General features: G+C 42.1%; 1 protein-coding gene across 4 annotated transcripts in view; it reads left to right on the top strand.

Annotated features, from left to right (window-relative positions):
• Nucleotides 1-18,651, top strand: part of PRKDC (protein kinase, DNA-activated, catalytic subunit) — a 183,684-nt gene that overhangs the window by 119,659 nt on the left and 45,374 nt on the right. For all 4 annotated transcript variants that reach the window (XM_032296353.1, XM_032296350.1, XM_032296349.1 and 1 more), the window contains exons 55-64: nt 3,560-3,733; nt 4,478-4,576; nt 6,527-6,734; nt 7,385-7,574; nt 8,922-9,122; nt 11,180-11,292; nt 12,214-12,345; nt 14,752-14,931; nt 16,198-16,403; nt 18,453-18,591. In XM_032296353.1, the coding sequence (XP_032152244.1) occupies nt 3,560-3,733; nt 4,478-4,576; nt 6,527-6,734; nt 7,385-7,574; nt 8,922-9,122; nt 11,180-11,292; nt 12,214-12,345; nt 14,752-14,931; nt 16,198-16,403; nt 18,453-18,591 (1,642 nt within the window). The remainder of the gene's footprint in view (nt 1-3,559; nt 3,734-4,477; nt 4,577-6,526; nt 6,735-7,384; nt 7,575-8,921; nt 9,123-11,179; nt 11,293-12,213; nt 12,346-14,751; nt 14,932-16,197; nt 16,404-18,452; nt 18,592-18,651) is intronic.

Raw genomic sequence — 18,651 nt, 5'->3', positions numbered from 1 at the left:
TTGTTACATGTGAGATGGGTGTGTTGAAGTGAGAAAATAGTTGAGTCTTTATTTTTAAATCCAAATTGCCACTGTGTGGCTTTAAAAAGGGGCCTTTAGACCATTTACATTCAAGGTTAATATTGATATGTGAGGTTTTGATCCTACTGTCTCATTGTTAGCTGGTTGTTCTGTAGACTTAACTGTGTAGTTGCTTTATAGTGTCAGTGGGCTATGTATTTTGGTATGTTTTTGTGGTAGCTGGCATTGTTCTTTTGCTTCATGTTTAGCACTCCCTTAAGGGCCTCTTATAAGGCAGGTCTAGTGGTAACAAATTCCCTTAGTGTTTCTTTGTCTGAAAAGGACTTTATTTTTCCTGTCCTTATGAAGCTTAGTTTGGCAGCATATGAAATTCTTGGTTGGAATTTGTTTTCTTCAAGGATGCTGAAAATAGGTTCCCAGTCTATCCTGGTTTTTAAGGTTTCTGCTGGTACCCTGATGGAGTTGGTTCTCTCAGTAAATGACCTGACCCTTCTCTCTAGCTACCTTTAAATTTTTTCTTTCACGTTGACATTGGAAAATCTGATGACTATGTCTTGTGGATGGTCTTGCATAGTATCTCACAGGGGTTCTTTGAATTTTTTTGAATTTGCATGTCCACCTCTCATGAGATAGGGAACATTTTCATGGACAGTATCTCAAATATATTTTCCAAGTTGTCTCCTCTTTCAGGAATGCCCATAAGTCACAGGTTTGGTTCTTTTTACATAATCCATTATTTCTCAGAGATATTGTTCATTTTTTAGAATTCTTTTTTCTTTATTTTTGTCTGACTAGGTTGATTTGAAGGACTGATCTTCAAGCTCTGAGATTGTTTCCTTAGCTTGGTCTATTCTGTTGTTAATGTTTCCAACTGTATTGTGAAATTTCTGTAGTTAATCTTCAATTCCAGAAGTTCAGTTTGGCCCTCCCTTCTTCTCTTCCTTCCGTCCTTTTTTTTTTTTTTTTTTTTTTTGGTGACAGGGTCTCACTGTGTCACCCAGGTCAGAGAGCAGTGGTGCGACCATGACTCGCTGCTGCAGCTTCTACCTCCCAGGCTCAGTTGATCCTCACACCCCAGTCTCCCTTGGAGCTGGGACTGTAGGCATGCGCTACTATGCCCAGCTAATTTTTTGTATTTTTTGTAGTAACAATTTTATCGTGTTGCCCAGGCTGGCCTCAGACTCCTCAACTGAAGCAGCCTACCTGCCTCAGCCTCCCAAAGTGCTAGGATTACAGATGTGATCCTAGCGCCTGGCTTGTTCGTCCTTAAAATGGCTGTGTTGCCTTTTGACTCTTGAATCATTTTAATGGATTCCTTGGATTGGATTTCAGCCTTCTCTTGGATCTTGAGTTTTCTTGCCATCTGGATTCTGAATTCTATTTCTGTCATTTCAGCCATTTCGGTCTGGCTAAAAACCATTGCTGAGAAGCTAGTACAGTTGTTTGGAGGTGAGGAGATACTTTGAATTGCTGGAGTTCTTGCACTAATTCTTTGTTACCTGGAGGGTGGTGTTCCTTTATCTTCTTGGAGTTGCTGCAGCTTGGATGGGTCCTTTTGTTTTCATATTCATCATTTTCCTTGAGGGTTTGATTGTGGTGTATGCCGAATATAATCGATTGACTTCCTTTCTGGGTGCTTTCAGGGGGCTGAGGCTCTTTCTTTGTGCTAGGTTCCTGCATTGGGCTTCAGAGGTGATGTATACTAGAAGAATTTTTTTTTTAGTGATTTAATTCAGACTGTGATCCAGTATATGGCACTTAAGGGTAAGGGCTAGCACATAGGCTCTTAGATTGGAGTCCGTTCAGCACAGTGCTCTGTTCTGGGGGGTAGGGGGAGGGAGAAAACCCCTCTCACCAGGGTCATTCTCAGGCCCTAGAGGAGCCCCCTCCAATCACTGGTGCCATACTCACATTTCCTGAACCCCAAGGTGGGGTTCCCTGGCGGGCTTTGCTCCCCACCCCTTAGCAGTGACCTGAGCTGAAGGTTAGGTCACCAGGAGACCCGCAGCATTTTGGAGGCCCGCTGGTCCTCTGTGCTTGGCAGAGTCAGAGTGGGTTGTGGAGTATGGCTGTGGGTGGTCTGTTGGTATAGTAAGTCAAGGGTGGGGGTTCTCATGGCAGGCTGATACCATGGTTGTGCAGCTGTATGTTGCCTGCAGTCTGTTGCCCACAGCCTGGGGTTTTTGCCCAACAGTCAGTTGTTGGGACTGCCCAGCTCATGCTCCCTCAACCAAGTCTGCTGGTGTCTGCCCCTGTAGCTGGCTTGACCAGTTAGTGTATGCCATGCCTTCTGTGCCAAGATCACTGGGCTTTTACGTGTTTCATGCCATAGGGTTCCTTAGGCAGATGCAAAGCTGGCAAACAGGCCCACCCTTCCCAGACCTCAGTGTCTGTGTTGCCTCTCTATCAATGCTGTGTTTTCTTTCCAAAGATCTCCTCAAAGCATATGGTTTCCTCACTATTTTGCTCTGTTTTGGTGGGAGAGGCCGTACTGACTACGTCTAGTCAGCCTTCTTGTCTCCCTTCTATGGACGTATTTTTACATAGTGATGTTATTGATAAACATGCACTGTGTCAGTAACATAATGTATGCCACTGTCCTAATATCCTTACGTTCACTGTGTATCTACTGTGTGAGGCGTTCAGCTGGGTGCTATAAGGAGTCAAAACAAGGAAATAGCTATTTGCCTCATATATGGCTCACATTGCACTTAATTTCACTATACAATATGCCACATAGCACTGGAAGTCATTTAAAAAAAATTTGTTTGCCATTGTTAGGTTTTTCTAAAAATAAGCTTTGTTTTTTTGAGACAGAGTTTCGTTCTTGTTGCCCAGGCTGGAGTGCAATGGCGCAATCTCAGCTCACTGCAACCTCCGCCTCACGGGTTCAAGCAAGTCTCCTGCCTCAGCCTCCCAAGTAGCTGGGATTACAGGTGCACACCACCACACCCAGCTAATTTTTTTGTCTTTTAAGTAGAGATGAGGTTTCACCACGTAGGTCAGGCTGGTCTGGAACTCCTGACTTCAGATGATCCGCCCACCTTGGCCTCCCAAAGTGTTGGGATTACAGGCATGAGCCGCCATGCCCGGCCTTAAAAATAAGCCTTTTATCTTGAAGTAATTTTGTATTTACAGAAAAATTGAACGATAGTACACGTAATTTCAATATAAGCCCTTTACTCAACTTTCCTCTTTTATAATAATCTTGGTAAATTTGTCAAAAGTAAGAAATTAACATTAGAACATTACTATTTACCAAACTAGACTTTACTTCCATTTCACCAATTTCCTTCTATTATCCTTTTTCTATTTCAGTATCCAATGTAGAATAGCACATTGAGGTAATTTGTCTTATATTTAATAATCTGGTCCATGATTATTTTAAGAATATAAGTTTTGTGTAAGTGTAGTATTATCTATTATAACAAATTTTGAAATGGCTGAATGGCACAAAGAAGAAAGCTTGCCTGCCATGCTTTAAAAGTACAGTAATAGAAATAGTTAAATTTGTGTGTTTTTAAAATCTCTCCCATAGAGATGATGAAAGACAAAAAGTATGTTTGGACATAGTTTATAAGGTGATGCCAAAATTAAAACCAGTTGAACTCCGAGAACTTCTGAACCCTGTTGTGGAATTTGTTTCCCATCCTTCTACAACATGTAGGGAACAAATGTATAATATTCTCATGTGGATTCATGACAATTACAGGTAAGGTATACATTGACTATTTTATTTTTTTATTTTTTGAATCACAGGTCACTGCAGCCTTGACCTCCTGGGCTCAGTTTATCTTCCCATCTCAACCTCCTGAGTAGCTGGGTCTATGGGTGTGTGTCACCATACCTGGCTAATTTTGTTTATTTTTTGTAGAGACCAGGCTTTGCCTTGTTGCCTGGACACCACTGACATTTTATATTACCTTTTTAGGGATCATTTGGGTCCAGTCTAGCAATCTGGAACATAATGCATTTTTTTAATCATATGATTAATAATTAAAACACATTTATTTTAGTATAGTATATCCTTTTAAAAACTCATTTCACTTACCTGTGTGAAATAATCAGTGAAAAAGTGTCATGTTGTGCGAATAAAACCTATTTTCATAGTTGTCCTTTTAAAATCTGGCAAGAGTAAGGAGATGAACTCTGCCAGGACCCTTATCCTAGGAGCACTGGGCACTACCGCACCACCACAGCTGAGCATCGCAAGACCACTTGGTCTCCTCTGGACCCCTCCTCCCGTTCCACTCTCCTCCTGCTGGGAGCAAGGATGGGTTCTCAAGGCTTGTGTGTGTACACACCCATGATGGGGGCAAGCTGTGATTTGAGGATCTAAAGTCTAATGGGAAAAGCCAGCCTTTTTAAATTTAATTCTAGACAGTGTTATTGTGGTTGAGCAAAAGGGCTAGAAGAGAGCATTAATGTTTTGTCATTTTGTTGTTTTCTCAAACAGAGATTCAGAAAGTCAGACAGATAATGACTCCCAAGAAATATTTAAGCTGACAAAAGATGTGCTGATTCAAGGATTGATCGATGAGAACCCTGGACTTCAGTACGTGCTCCCCCTGAAAAACTGGGTCGGGACAATTAAATGTTAAGGGTACTACTTTCTAAGGTAGCATAGAGTATTTTTCAGCAATTTTAGAAATGTGTTTGCAGTATTAGCAGTTTTTCTGCTTTCTGCATTTCCTAGTATTTAGTAAAAGTGTATTTTAAAGCACATTATGAAGATTAAGATTTTAAAATCCTGACAAAAACACTTTTGAAACAGTGGTATGGACCAAATGCTATATGCTACAGCAGTGAGATAAAGTGCTTCAAAATGAATAGAAAGTCTGTAATGATGATTCCTCTGTTTCCCATTTAACACACCTACTTAAGATCATGCTGTAAGTATTAATATTGAAAATGAAGTGTTTGAAACCTTAGAAATGAGAGGAAACCATTAATATTAGTTATATACGAAAGTGTAAATGACAATTGTTACCCTCTGAAATGCCTGCCCTGAGTAAGTCAGTTATATGTGTTTCCAAATACTGACTATATAAGAAGGGGCATAAACTTTTTTTTATTAATACAGTTTTTAGAGATGAGGAGGTCTTGCTCTGGCACCCAGGCTGGAGTGCAGGAGTGTACAGTTGTAGCTCACTGCAGCCTCTGACTCCTGGGCTCAGGTGATCCCCCTTCCTCAGTCTCCTGAGTAGCTGGGAACCAGGCTTGGCTATTATTTATTTTTTGTAAAGATAGGGTCTGGCTATGTTGCCCAAGCTAGTCTTCAGTGCTTGGGCTCAGTCCTCCTGCCTGGGTTTCCCAAATTGCTGGGACTGTAAGTGTGAGCACTGCGCCCAGCCTCAATATAAGAAGACACACGCTTTTTGTATGTTTTATATATCACTATTTTTCTATTCTGTTACAATTTTAAATTCATAGAGCTTCTTAAAATTGTATTTGGATTTCATATGCATTTATAAATTATAGGACCGAATTATTTATTTGAGATGGAGTCTCACTCTTGTCACCCAGACTGGAGGGGAATAGCACGATTTCGGCTCATTGCAACCTCCACCTCCCACGTTCAAGTGATTCTCCTGCCTCAGCCTTCCGAATAGCTGGGACTACAGGTGCATGCCACCACTCCCAGCTAATTTTTGTTACTTTTAGGAGAGACAGGGTTTCACTATGTTGGCCAGGCTGGTCTTGAACTCCTGACCTTAGATGATCCACCGACTTCGGCCTCCCAAAGTGCTGACATTATAGGTGTGAGCTACCATGCCTGGCCCTAATTTGTTATTCAATTAATATAAGTTTTGGGTATTTTATGGCAGTAATTTTTATAGTGAATTGTTTTGGCAAGGCAGTGAAGGATTTCATGTAATTTCTTAATTTTTTTCAAATAGTTATTATGCACTCATCATTGAAAAATTTCCAGGGAATTGAGATAAGAGAATAAAATCACCCAGTTTCTCTCCTCGTTAAATATGCTACGTTTTTTGTAACATTTCCCTCCTTTACTCCTTCAGTGGATATGTTTCCTAACTCAGACTATACTTTTTTTTTTTTTTGAGAAGTCGTCTCTCTCTTGTCCCCCATGCTGGAGTGCAGTGGCACGATCTTGGTTCACTGCCACCTCCGCCGCCTGGATTCAAGCAATTCTCCTGCCTCAGCCTCCCTAATAGCTGGGATTACAGGCACCTACCACCACGCCTTGCTAATTTTTGTATTTTTAGTAGAGATGGGGTTTCACCATGTTGGACAGTCTGGTCTTGAACTCCTGACCTCAGGTGATCTGCCCACTTCAGCCTCCCAAAGTGCTGGGATTACAGGCATGAGCCACTGTGCCTGGTGCCAGGATATAGTTTAGATAGTGTTGAATGTGGTTTCACTCTTTGTTGAGCTTCATATGGGTGAAGAGTTGTGCCTTCTCCATAGGACACCATGTACAGCACATTCTTTCCCATTTTCCATTGTCTGAGCAGTATACTTTTTCCTCTTTGGTTTTCAGATTAATTATTCGAAATTTCTGGAGCCATGAAACTAGGTTACCTTCAAATACCTTGGACCGGTTGCTGGCACTGAATTCCTTATATTCTCCTAAGATAGAAGTGCACTTTCTAAGTTTAGCAACAAATTTTCTGCTTGAAATGACCAGCATGAGCCCAGATTATCCAAACCCCATGTTCGAGCATCCTCTGTCAGAATGCGAATTTCAGGTAATTTGGTCTTCTCTCTCATAGTAGTGAATATTAAAAGGTTTTCCTGTTCATGAACATTTTTCATAGCTTTGACTGGCTCTTAGCCTTCTCAAATACTCACACATTCTTTTCTGAAGCTCGTGCCTCTGCTCTTCCTACCTGGAGGTCTAAAGGCCTCACCCTCCTGGCCTCCACTAGATTTCTCTTCTCAGGATGGCCATTGCTCTCCCTCCCCTCACTCCTCCCAACCCACAGTGGATGCTGAGTTTGTGCTGTCTCACAGCAGCCTTAACAGGGCATGATGGGCAGGTGTCAGAGAGCTCCTGGGGCAGGGCCCCTCTGTCCCACCCACACACTCAGGATCTGTCCCAATGTCATGTGCTTGTGTGGGTGAGTTGGGTCACTTGACTTGGGTTGTGGTGCTGAGCATGATATCAAGCCTTTTTATGCAAACATTAAGAAAGTTGGGTTTTCTTCCTCAATAGTTTACTAGTTTTTCTAATTGGCAAATCACGTAGTTAAAACTTTTAAATTAGAGAAGGTTCTTCTTCAGCTGCATATGAAGTTATGGTACACATATGCTGATGGTACCATTGGATTTTAAATAGAAATATATCAGTGTTCCTACAAAAAGAGCATTACTTCATTTGAAACTTCCTTCTATACAGGAATACACCATTGATTCTGACTGGCGTTTCCGAAGTACTATTCTCACTCCGATGTTTGTGGAGACCCAGGCCTCTCAGGGCACTCTCCAGACCCGTACCCAGGAAGGGTCCCTCTCAGCCCGCTGGTCGACGGCAGGGCAGATAAGGGCCACCCAGCAGCACTATGACTTCACACCGACACAGACTTCAGGTAACAGTAACCCGGTCCTCGGGCCATGTATACAGCACTCTGACCTGTGGGCAGCTTCTGTCACAGAGCATTGGCCTTTTGCGAGAGAAGTAAGGGATAATAGCATAAAGCAATAGGAACTCACGGTAGATGTCAGTCAAAGGAGGTGTTCCTAGGACAGTCAGATTCATGGAAACAGAAAGTAGAGTGCTAAGTGCCAGGGGCTGGGAAGGAGGGAAGGGGATTTATAGTTTAATGGGCATAAAATTTCAGTTTTGAAGAGGAAAAGTGCTGTGGAGGCAGGGTGCAGTGACTCATTCCTGTTATCCCAACTGGGGCAGGAGGATCACTTGAGCCCAGGAGCTCTCCACCAGCCTGGGCAACATGGAAAGACCCCATCTCTACAAAACAGTTTTAAAAATTTAGCCAGGCATGGTGACACAGGCCTGTAGTTAGTTCCAGCTACCTGGAATGCAGTGGTACAATCTTGGCTCACTGCAACCTCCACCTCTCAGGTTCAAGCAACTCCCTTGCTTCAGCCTCCCAAGTAGCTAGGACTACAGGTATGTGCCACCACACCCAGCTGATCTTTTGTATTTTAGTAGAGATGGAGTTTTACCAGTTTGCCAGGATGGTCTCAATCTTCTGACCTTGTGATTTGCCTGCCTTGGCTTCCCAAAGTGCTGGGATTGCAGGCATGAGCCACTGTACCTGGCCTATTTTGCTATAATTTTTCTAAGAAAGAAATGGATTACTTCTGACCAGAAAAACCAGAGGAAGTTTTAGTATATGTATGTTTTGGTTTTGGCTTGGTACAGAAAAACATGGTGCAGCAAATTTAAGTCATCCCCAAAGCAGAGTAGAGGTAAATGAAATTCATTTACTAGATTTATAATTTATTAAACTGTTCTTTCTCAGATGTTTAACTGCTTCCTTTGATGAGCAAAGTACAAATTGTAGAGTAAAATACCTTAATCATTTTTATAAACCCTTTAACATTTTTCCTTTATGTAAGTTTTTTCACATTTTGTTGGTTCTGGAAGTGGCACTAATTTGAATAATCACAGTGGAAATACTATGACACTAATGTTAGAAGTCAGGGGCTCTTACCACCTTTTAGTAGATACAAAATGTCATTCCTGTGGTTGGAGCAGGTGGCGTGCTTCTTAGTTAACAAATGGGGACACTGAGGTCCATGAACCCTGTTTTCCTTGGGCAATACCCTGGGACCTGACAGAGCCTCTGCCTAGAGTTGGAGGTGAGCATGGAGGCCTAGGGTGCCACCAGTTGTGTCCTGGCAGGTGGCCCTGCCCCATTTGCAGAGCTGGGTGGTGCTGAGTGCCTGACCACTCTGATTGCATGTTGCAGATGGAAGAAGCTCATTTGATTGGCTGACCGGGAGCAGCACTGACCCGTTGGCCGACCACACCGGCCCCTCATCTGACTCCTTGCTGTTTGCCCACAAGAGGAGTGAAAGGTCACAGAGAGTACCCTTGAAGTCAGTGGGGCCTGATTTTGGGAAGAAAAGGCTGGGCCTTCCAGGGGATGAGGTGGATAACAAAGTGAAAGGTAAGTTGGGTTACTAAAGTGTGCTTAAAATAGCCTCTCCACTAAATTACTGCAGAGCTTAGGTCTGGAGACATTTCTGACTGTATCTATGTTTCCTTGTAATTCATAATCCCATCAAAATTTAATTCAGTTAATGTTGTCTAGGCACTTACCATGCTGCAGACGTTGTTTTTTGGGAGTTCTAGAAGAATCCTTCAGTAAGTTATCCTCGATCCATTGTTGAGTGACCTTCGGAGCATTAGGGGTGGGTGAGGCATTTATAAAGGGGTGATTGTAAGATGAGGTGGAATTAGCAAGCGCATTTTAGGGAGAGAAGGCTTAATCCTAGTGGAGAATGGGGAGAGTGTCCAGAGAGACTGGGTAATGGAGGGGCTTTTGAGAGGAACCTTGGAGCTGGGGGTGCGGGAAGGGAGAGGATGAAAAGGACAGGGATGGAGAATTGTCGGGGTGAGCAGGCTCAGAGCAATTCTGCAGTCCAGGTGAAGGGATGCTTTGGGGCATGCTAGAGTAACAGCAAAGGGTACTGCGAGGACAGGCTTGTGGGTGTGGGGTTTTGCATCAAACCCCAGCTTCAGGAAGCAGCCTTGTAATGAATCAAGCAGAGGAAGGCCTGGGATTGAATGGCTTTCCCTGAGAGGTTTGTGTGGGACAGAAGTGGAGTGACAGGGACTGGGAGGTAGAGGCCACAGGCACCAGGACCTGGTCTTGGCTGACTGACCAGAGGCGGACAGTGCTGAGAGGCTGGAAGCAGCTCTTTATGAGAAGCGCGGCTCTGGGAGGGAGCAAGGGCCCAGAGGAAGGACATGTGCAGAGAGGCAAGGGCCCACGACAGAACCCTGGGGGAGTACCAGCAGGGAAGCTCAGCTCTGTGGAAGTAAACTGAGAAGAACTTAGAAGCAAGGCTTGTTGCCTTCTTAACTAATTGTAGGAACTGAAACACATGCAACATAACATGCTTTACTCCGCCACTCTCTTTCATACTTTTCAGTCGCAAACCTGTGGCCCACACACAGTTCTCTAAATGGAAACCAGGAGAGGTCAGTGTGGCCCACCTTTTGGCACGCGCTATGAGGTGAAGGTGCGCTGGTGGCGGTCATTCAGGTGGAGCTGCCTGGTGCTGACTGAGAATAATGGGGTCAGCAGCAGGGAGCTTTCTGGGAGCTGATTGCTCAGTGGCCTGGCAGGGGTGCTGCTGTGGAGCTCCGGGCCTGCTGTCATCCTCCAATGGGGATACTTTGTGAGAATGCAGGTCTTTTCTCTGTGGATACTCTCTTTTAAACCAGTGTTCTGACATTGCACACAAGTGTCCTTGGGTGTAGGTCTGTTTCATTCTGTTTTTCTGGGCACACGGTGGGAGCTTCCAAGCTGCTGTCTCTCACCTTCCAGCTCTGTAGCATCATCACGGGTGATTTTGTTGAGTTCTTCACATCAGTTTGCTGTTTTCTCTTTTTGGAGTCCTGGTGCTTGGATGTCACGCCTGCCCAAGTGTCCTTCTGACATGTCACATTTTTTGCTTTGCCTCTTCTAGGAAATCCCTTCAACCTTATCTTGCAAACTGTGCATTTAAGTTATGACATATTTTAGTTTCCATGAGCTTTTTTTCATGCTCCAAACATTTATTTAGTTCTTAATTCTCTGCTGTAATGTCTACTCTCTTCTTTCTGATAAATGATAATATTTTGAATTTTTTTCCTTTATGATCTGCTTTTAACAATTGCTGTTTCCTTGGGCTTCTATCATTGATATTTCAAGCCTTCCTTAGAATGTGTAACTGTTGAAGCCCCTGAGGCAGCTCCTCTCTTGTTCAGTTACCCAGAGGCAAAGCACTCCCGGGCGAGGCGGAGTGGAGTTTCAGAAGGTGACTGCATGCCCTCCCTGGGGGCAACCTCTGCCAGTAGCATTCATCCACTGTTCAGTTGCAGCTGCACTCCCGCTCCTGGTTGCTGCCTCTGTGGCACTTTTAGGTTTTGTCTTTGAGGAAGCCCGAGATACAAATGAACAAGCGGAGCCAAGTGTCTGGGCAGCCGGGAGTAACTGGGCCTCCTTTCCCTCTCCAGGTGTGGCTGGCCGGGTGGACCTACTGCGGCTGCGCAGACGGTTTCTGAGGGACCAGGAAAGGCTCAATTTGATTTATGCCAGAAAAGGCCTTGCTGAGCAAAAACGAGAGAGGGTTTGTATTGTCAAGAATTTGGTCAGAACGATGCAGTTTCTGTCACAGGATACAGATGAAGTGAATAGGCTTCTGCCAGACACTGGCTCCAGAGTTGCCTGCAAACCAGGTGGCGGAGCTGCTCCAAGCCAGCCTCCTGGGGCTGCCCCTTGGGGATGCACCCACTGTGGCTCCCTAATGGGGGTTTGAGAGTGCTGTTCTGTAGTCTCCTTGGGTGGAAGCAGGGCCTGCAGCCGTTCCTGGGATCAGACTGGCCCTACCTCAAGGCCCATGCCCTGGCAGGGCTTCACTGGGCCTCGTTTCAGGCTCCGGGACTCACAGTAGCTGCAGTGTCCATTCCTTCTAGAAGTATGACAATAGGATGCATTTGTAAGAAGGGTAGGACGGGTCTTGAAGAAAAATCCCTGGAGGTGCTCCAGTTCAGCATCAGCCGCTGCCATGAGAGTTGCTCTGTCCATATCTGGGTGAAGACTCGAAGGGTGGTGCTGTGCCATCCCTTTCCCCCAGCCCTGCTGCCCAGTCATCTTTGGGGAGCCTGGGGTCTCCTGGGCTGCGTCCCCTGGGCTCTGCAGCTGCCCAGGGGCAGAGGTGGCCCGAGGGCAGGACCTGAGGTGGAGTGGGCACTAGCTGCCAGCTGGTCCTGCATTAAATCAAATTTTCTGATTTTATAAATACTCAGATTACTTTATAGTGAATATTTAGATAGGCTTTCCACTGCTTGTTGTGTAGAGATTTTTTTTTTTTTCTCCTGGATGCAGCGTCTGCCCTAGTTAGTAAAGCAGAGCGACTGAGCCTCAGTGAGCAACAGTTCCCACCGCTTGCCATTATGGTTCGGGGGATCCCAGCAGCCTCATAGTTCATGCAAGACTGGTTTCCTTCATTGAGAAAGCTCATCATCATCTTTGGTTCTGGTACTTATAGGAAATCAAGAGCGAGTTAAAAATGAAGCAGGACGCCCAGGTCATTCTGTACAGAAGCTACCGGCACGGAGACCTTCCTGACATTCAGATCAAGTACAGCAGCCTCATCACCCCCTTGCAGGCAGTAGCCCAGGTTGGTCCTTGCCACTGTGTTTTCTGTTGACAGGTTAAAAAATCTGTTTACAGTTTAGGGGTCTGCCTATGTGAGGAAACATGGGTTAGATTGTCCTGCAACATAGATGAGGTATTTGTTTGTCCTCCACAGTGGACTTGGTGTAAAGACCTTGCTCCAAGTCCTGGTTCTGCCATTTCCTAGTTCCATGACTTCTTTACACATGCTGAGATCATCAGTGCTGAAGACGTTGTCTATTGATTAACACTGCATTTGTCTGAACAGAGGGATCATAAATGAACAAATTTGTTCCTAGCTCTCAGGAATCAATGGATTGTAGACATGGAAACCTGTCCACCATGTGCTACATAAAAACAGCAGGTTACCAAACATATACTGTGTAAAGGTGTGCACATTAGTGAAAGACACGTGCCAGTGACTAATCTCTTTATGGTATAATTATGGGTGATATTTATTTTCTTTTTTCCTAAACCACATTTTCTGGGTGCTCTGTTCTGTTCAGTTGGTCTGTGTGTCTGTTTTTGTATCAGTACCATGCTGTTTTGGTTACTGCAGCCTTGTAGTATAGTCTGAAGTTGGGTAGTGCAGTGCTTGCAGTTTTGTTCTTTTTGCTTAGCATTACTTTGGCTATTCGGGCCCTTTTTTGGTTCTGTATGAATTTTAGAATAGTTTTTTCTAATTCTGTGATAAATAGTGTTGGTAGTTTGATAGAATTAGCATTGACCCTGTAGATTGCCTTGAGCAGAAGGGCCATTTTAATGATATTGATTCTTTTAATCCATAAATATGGAATATGTTTCCATTTATTTGTGTCATCTCTGATTTCTTTCATCAGTGTTTTTTAGTTCTCCTTGTAGAGATCTTTCACCTTCTTGATTAAGCTTATTCCTAGGTATTTTATTCTTTCTGTGGCTGTTGTAAATGAGATTGTTTCTGATTTAGCCATATTTTCTAAAATTTTATATAGTAATCACTAGAACTTCTTATAACAAGATAAATATATTATTTAAAACAAACAATAGGGAATAAATCAAATTTGTATGTTTTAGTCACACACAGTTTTTATCAAGTAATTTTTTTGCATTTGATTTATTTTTTAAAAATATTAAGTATAATCTTAAATCAGAATGTCACAGTAAACTTTTCAAGTATTTAAGTTTTGGCTGTGGTAACTAAGTGTAAACTGTTGCTTTTAATGTTCTTTTCAACAATACGCGGAAATCACACTAGAACATTCATGTAATTTGTTCATAAAACATCAAAAATGGATTACTATTATATCGTAAACATAATTAAAATAGATCTTAGACACGGAAAAAAAAAAACCACGATTCCAAAAAGCAGCACAAGTCTCACCTCCTTTAGAGGCAAACATATAGTAAAATTATAGTAAAATTAACAAAAAGATATTAACAGAATTGATCTGTCAATTATAATATAGAAAACTTTTTAACAGGGAAGATCTCTAGAAGATTACACAAAGTAATTTTTAAACTTTATCCATGCGTACATGCCTCCATTTAGCAAACTATATGCCAGGAACTGTTCTTGGTACTGATGTCACAGCGTGAATACATAAAGGGTAGTGTCATGTGGCTGTGAAGTGTGTGAGGGTTAGGGCCGTAAATGAATAGGCAGCGTGCTGTTTGAGGGAGCTGATGCTCAGAAGCAGCCTCTAATGGTTTCAACAGTTTTAAATGGTCAGGTGGTGGGACCTTGAAAATTAACACTGGCATTTTATTTAAGCTTATCAGTTATTTTAAGCTTTACCATGATGTTGATAGGAGGAAAATACCTAAACATTTAACCTTTCTCTGAGATTTTATGGAGTGCTGCACTAAGCACTGGCGGTGCATCATCTGGGCTAATCTTCCCCACAGTCCACTGTGGTGTGCTCTGGTACCTCCCATTTAAAGATTGGAGACCAGACTCAACTCAGGAGAGAAGCTGTGTCATTATTCTGTATTCATTAAGCCAGCTTTTAAATTCATCTCTCTGGGCCAAAAGTCCTTGTTTCCATAACATACATCAAATATATATTTAGTTAAATTCCACATGCTCCCCTTGTCAATGCCTGTTAAATCTTTTTAAATAATTAGCTGGGCATGGTGGCGTGTGCCTGTAATCCCAGCTACTCCGGAGGTTGAGGCAGGAGAATTGCCTGAACCCAGGAGGCGGAGGTTGTGGTGAGCCGAGATCGCGCCATTGCACTCCAGCGTGGGTAACAAGAGTGAAACTCCGTCTCAAAAAAAAAATAAATAAAAATAAAAAATCTTTTTAAATAGAGTTGAGAGGTATAATAGATGTGTTTGCAACAGTTTGTATTTTCCAAGCTCTGATAATATTGGTGATTTATAGCATTTTTGCTTCGGATCCTAATTTGTCTTTGTTTTGAATTTTTTACAGAGAGACCCAATAATTGCAAAACTGCTTTTTAGCAGCTTGTTTTCTGGAATTTTGAAAGAGATGGATAAATTTAAGACACTGTCTGAAAAAAACATTATCACTCAAAAGTTGCTCCAAGACTTCAATCGTTTTCTTAATACCACCTTCTCTTTCTTTCCACCTTTTGTCTCTTGTATCCAGGTAAAGTCTGCACAAACTTCATCAAATATACATTGTCTGCTGTGGCTTCACATGGTCGTTTTGTCATCATTGTGTTTCCGATGATGAAAATCTTAATAACCTGGTGTTTAACAGAGTAGATGTACTGTTTGGGTTACTGCTTCCCAAATGGGTAGATGTAATTTATTCTTCCCCCCGACCCCCCCAGAAAAAAAGATATGTGACAGAATAACCAGAAATCAAACTTATCATGTTTTATTTTGTAGTAAGCCAGTCCCCTCAGTGTTTTTGATGAAACCCTTCATTTGTTTAGTTGTTTTTCCTCATGTAGTATTTCACCAGATTCTTTCCTGCCTCTGACTGCTGTCAAAAGGTGTTGACTGAGAACACGCCTGGCTTTGTTCTAGGTGGTTGGGCCACATCAGTGAAAAGGCAAAATTTCCTGCCTTCCTCACCTTGCATTCTATTAACAGATAGGTGATAGGCAACCCACAGGGAGATGTAGAACTGGATATTAGACAGTAGTAAGGATCATAGTACTTGAGTAATAGGTAATTATTAAAGCAGTGTAAGGTAGTAATGAAGCAGGTAAGCAGGTGCCTCTTGGTGGGGTGGGGTTTATGTGCCTAGATGCAGTGGTCAAATAAGTCCTTTCGAGAGGAACACAGTCTGATCAGAAAATCTAATGTAACATTCAGTTACTACTTAAATATGTTTGTCAGAAGATTATTTTTCATGTAAGAAATGTTTTCTTTGCCAAAGTATGGATTATATCAAATTCCCTCATAGAAAATCTTTTTGATTCATTTTAGTATTTTTATATCTAGTGACCTTTTCTGAAGTAATTACTGATTTATTTTATGTATTGTTTATTGGTAGTATTTGTTTACGAACTAATTGGGTAATGCTTTTCTGAGATGAAATAGTTTTCCTGTTTTATTCTTTTTGATATAACATGAACTGTCAGTATAAATTTCTTTTGTACATTAGCTCTGTTTTTTATTGGTTTCTAGTGTGTGTGGGTGTGTAAAATCTTCATATTTTGGTAGTGCTTTTCTTGCTTTAAATTGATCCCTGCATTGGAAGGGTAAGATTAAAAGGTCATTTCCTCCTTTGAACAAATTGAATATTGCGGGAAAATTTGTTAGTAGATTTACACAGCAAAACTTCTGGTGATATCGCTACTTATATTGGTGCCTTTTATGTTTAGTAAAGTGTGTTTCTCCTTATGAAGACACGGTCCAAGTACCGCAGGCTAAACAGCTGCTTGTGTGTGTGGTTTCACAGGACATCAGCTGCCGGCATGCAGCCCTGCTGAGCCTCGACCCTGCAGCCGTGAGTGCCAGCTGCCTGGCCAGCCTACAGCAGCCTGTGGGCATTCGCCTGCTGGAGGAGGCTCTGCTCCGCCTGCTGCCCTCTGAGCTGCCTGCCAAGCGAGTCCGCGGGAAGGCCCGCCTTCCTCCTGATGTCCTTAGATGGGTGGAGCTTGCTAAGTAAGTTTGAGGTCGAGCACTCTTGGGAGCACACTGGATTTGACCAAAGGAATACAGAAAACACTTGGCTTCATTTGGCAAAAAATGAGCTAATACAGTTGATAGTATCACTAATGTGAAATTAAAAAAAATTGTCAGGCTGATTACCATTCTCAAAATCAAGAACAGTTGCCACAACAAGCAATGTCTTGCTCAAGGAAAGAGAATGTTGTTTACCTGCTGATTTCTTTTAATATACAATCTTTTGGACTCATTATTCACCAAGTTTAATTTCCTATAAAGTGTGGCTGTGCATCATAGTTCCTAATATTTTATGTTTTTTCCTGCTTCACTACACTGAATAGAGAATGATTTTGTATTTTCAGCAGGACTCAAGATTTTAGAAAGATTTTAATTCAGTTACTTTATTTGGGAAAAACAGATTCCATTTTCTAGTTATGCCATTTTGCATTATGTCTGATTCTTCCCTTCCTGTGATCTCATAACCACCTCCTGAGAAGGCTGTTAGGGTAAGGTTGAAATTTAACTTGAACTTCATTTTGTAGTGCAGATTTTTAGAGCTTTAGGTTCTAGGAGAAAAGATAGTAAAAGTAGGGAAGGGGAATCCTTGTGCTTTGCTGCTGTTTTGTAGTTGTTCACGTCCTTCTTGATTGAGCACTGTGTGTATAAGGTGCTGTACCAGGCACTGAAGAGACATGAAATTGGATTAGAGACATTGATCACAGACTTACAAAACTAGCAATCTAGTAGGAAGTGTGTGTACTTTACATATAACTAATCATAATTGAAGTAGGAGGTGCAGGGCCATTAAGAGAGGGCCTCTGAGCTATGCTGATTTTACCCAGGAGCCAGTTTTCTTTTATTGCTTCAGATATGTATGTGAACGGGAAGTTACACCTTGTACGTTTACTGTTTCCAGGAGTGGTAAACACATAGAATGTGTATTTGCTAGATAAATGTTAAACAACTTTTAAGGGCCTAAATTTTAAACATTTTTTTCTAACTGTATTAAATACATTTTCATACTTTTGTGATATTTTTACATTCCTTGCAGAGCCTTGTGAACGTAGTCTACCTTTTTTCTGATATGTCATGGCCATTGTTTTTACCATGTTATAGTGAACATAATCCAGGGACCTGGGAACCAGTATGGGGATACATAGGTGATCCCTTTCCTGAGTCTGTGCAGAATGTAGCTCTCCGTCTTCCCTGACGCTGGGGCCATGAGCTGCTGCTCTACCACCTGTCTACCCACCCACCTTTGCTACTGATTTATTACCCCGACCCTCTGTAATCTGGACAATAAGAGAGCCACATCTAGTAGATTTTATGGAATTCAGAATCCATAAGCTCTAGGATAGAGCCTGTAGGGCTCTTTTGATGTAAATACAAGAGATTTAGTAGCCAGAAGGGAACTGAAGAGCAGGAGAGCTAAGGAGGGAGCAGTTCTTGACTGGCTGGTTTAGGAAGAGATAACATTTGGGGTGAGACTGCAAGATGCAAATAAATTACCTGGAGGAAGAGAACAAACGTAATAAACACTTTGAGAATATCATGGATTGGGAAGCTTGATTGAAAGGGTCAAGCCAGAATTGTTAAAGAGATGAATGAATGCTCTAACAAATTGAGGTGGTCCATAGAACATGGATTAAACATGGCATCAGAGTCAGGATTACTTTTTATTTGCTTCTGGGTTCTATGGGCTAGACAAGGATTCAGAATGGGTTACCTGCAGATTTTATAGTGGATTAATACTAGAGAAGCTTATGTAATAAAACATTTTATACACTGTGAACCTTTGATATTTTCAGATTCCACTTAATTGCACATCAGAATAATTTCTGCCTTATGTATGACTAAAGTTATAAAAGCTAAGGGTTACTTCACAGTTTCTTAAATTTTGTATTTTTAGCAGAATTAAAGTAACATTTTATGTCTCTTTTGTTAATTATAATGTGTGGCAACTTGATTTACTGTCATTTCATTAGAATAAATAATTTCAAAATACTGTAGTGTTCGTTGATTTGGCCTTTTTTATTTGTTTCGTAGGCTTTATAGATCAATTGGAGAATACGATGTCCTCCGCGGTATTTTTAGCAGTGAGATAGGAACAAAGGAAATCACTCAGAATGCATTATTAGCAGAAGCCAGAAGTGATTATTCTGAAGCTGCTAAGCAGTATGATGAGGTAAGATTGATCTCTGGCAAATATGGCACTTAATTCAACACTTTTATTCTCTGCTCAACT

The sequence above is a fragment of the Sapajus apella genome, unplaced genomic scaffold, assembly GCF_009761245.1.
Source record: "Sapajus apella isolate SASKATOON/1434 unplaced genomic scaffold, GSC_monkey_1.0 scaffold35, whole genome shotgun sequence".
Taxonomy (NCBI): domain Eukaryota; kingdom Metazoa; phylum Chordata; class Mammalia; order Primates; family Cebidae; genus Sapajus; species Sapajus apella.
Note: the sequence above shows the minus strand (reverse complement) of the source record. Positions and strands in the feature narration are given on the sequence as shown.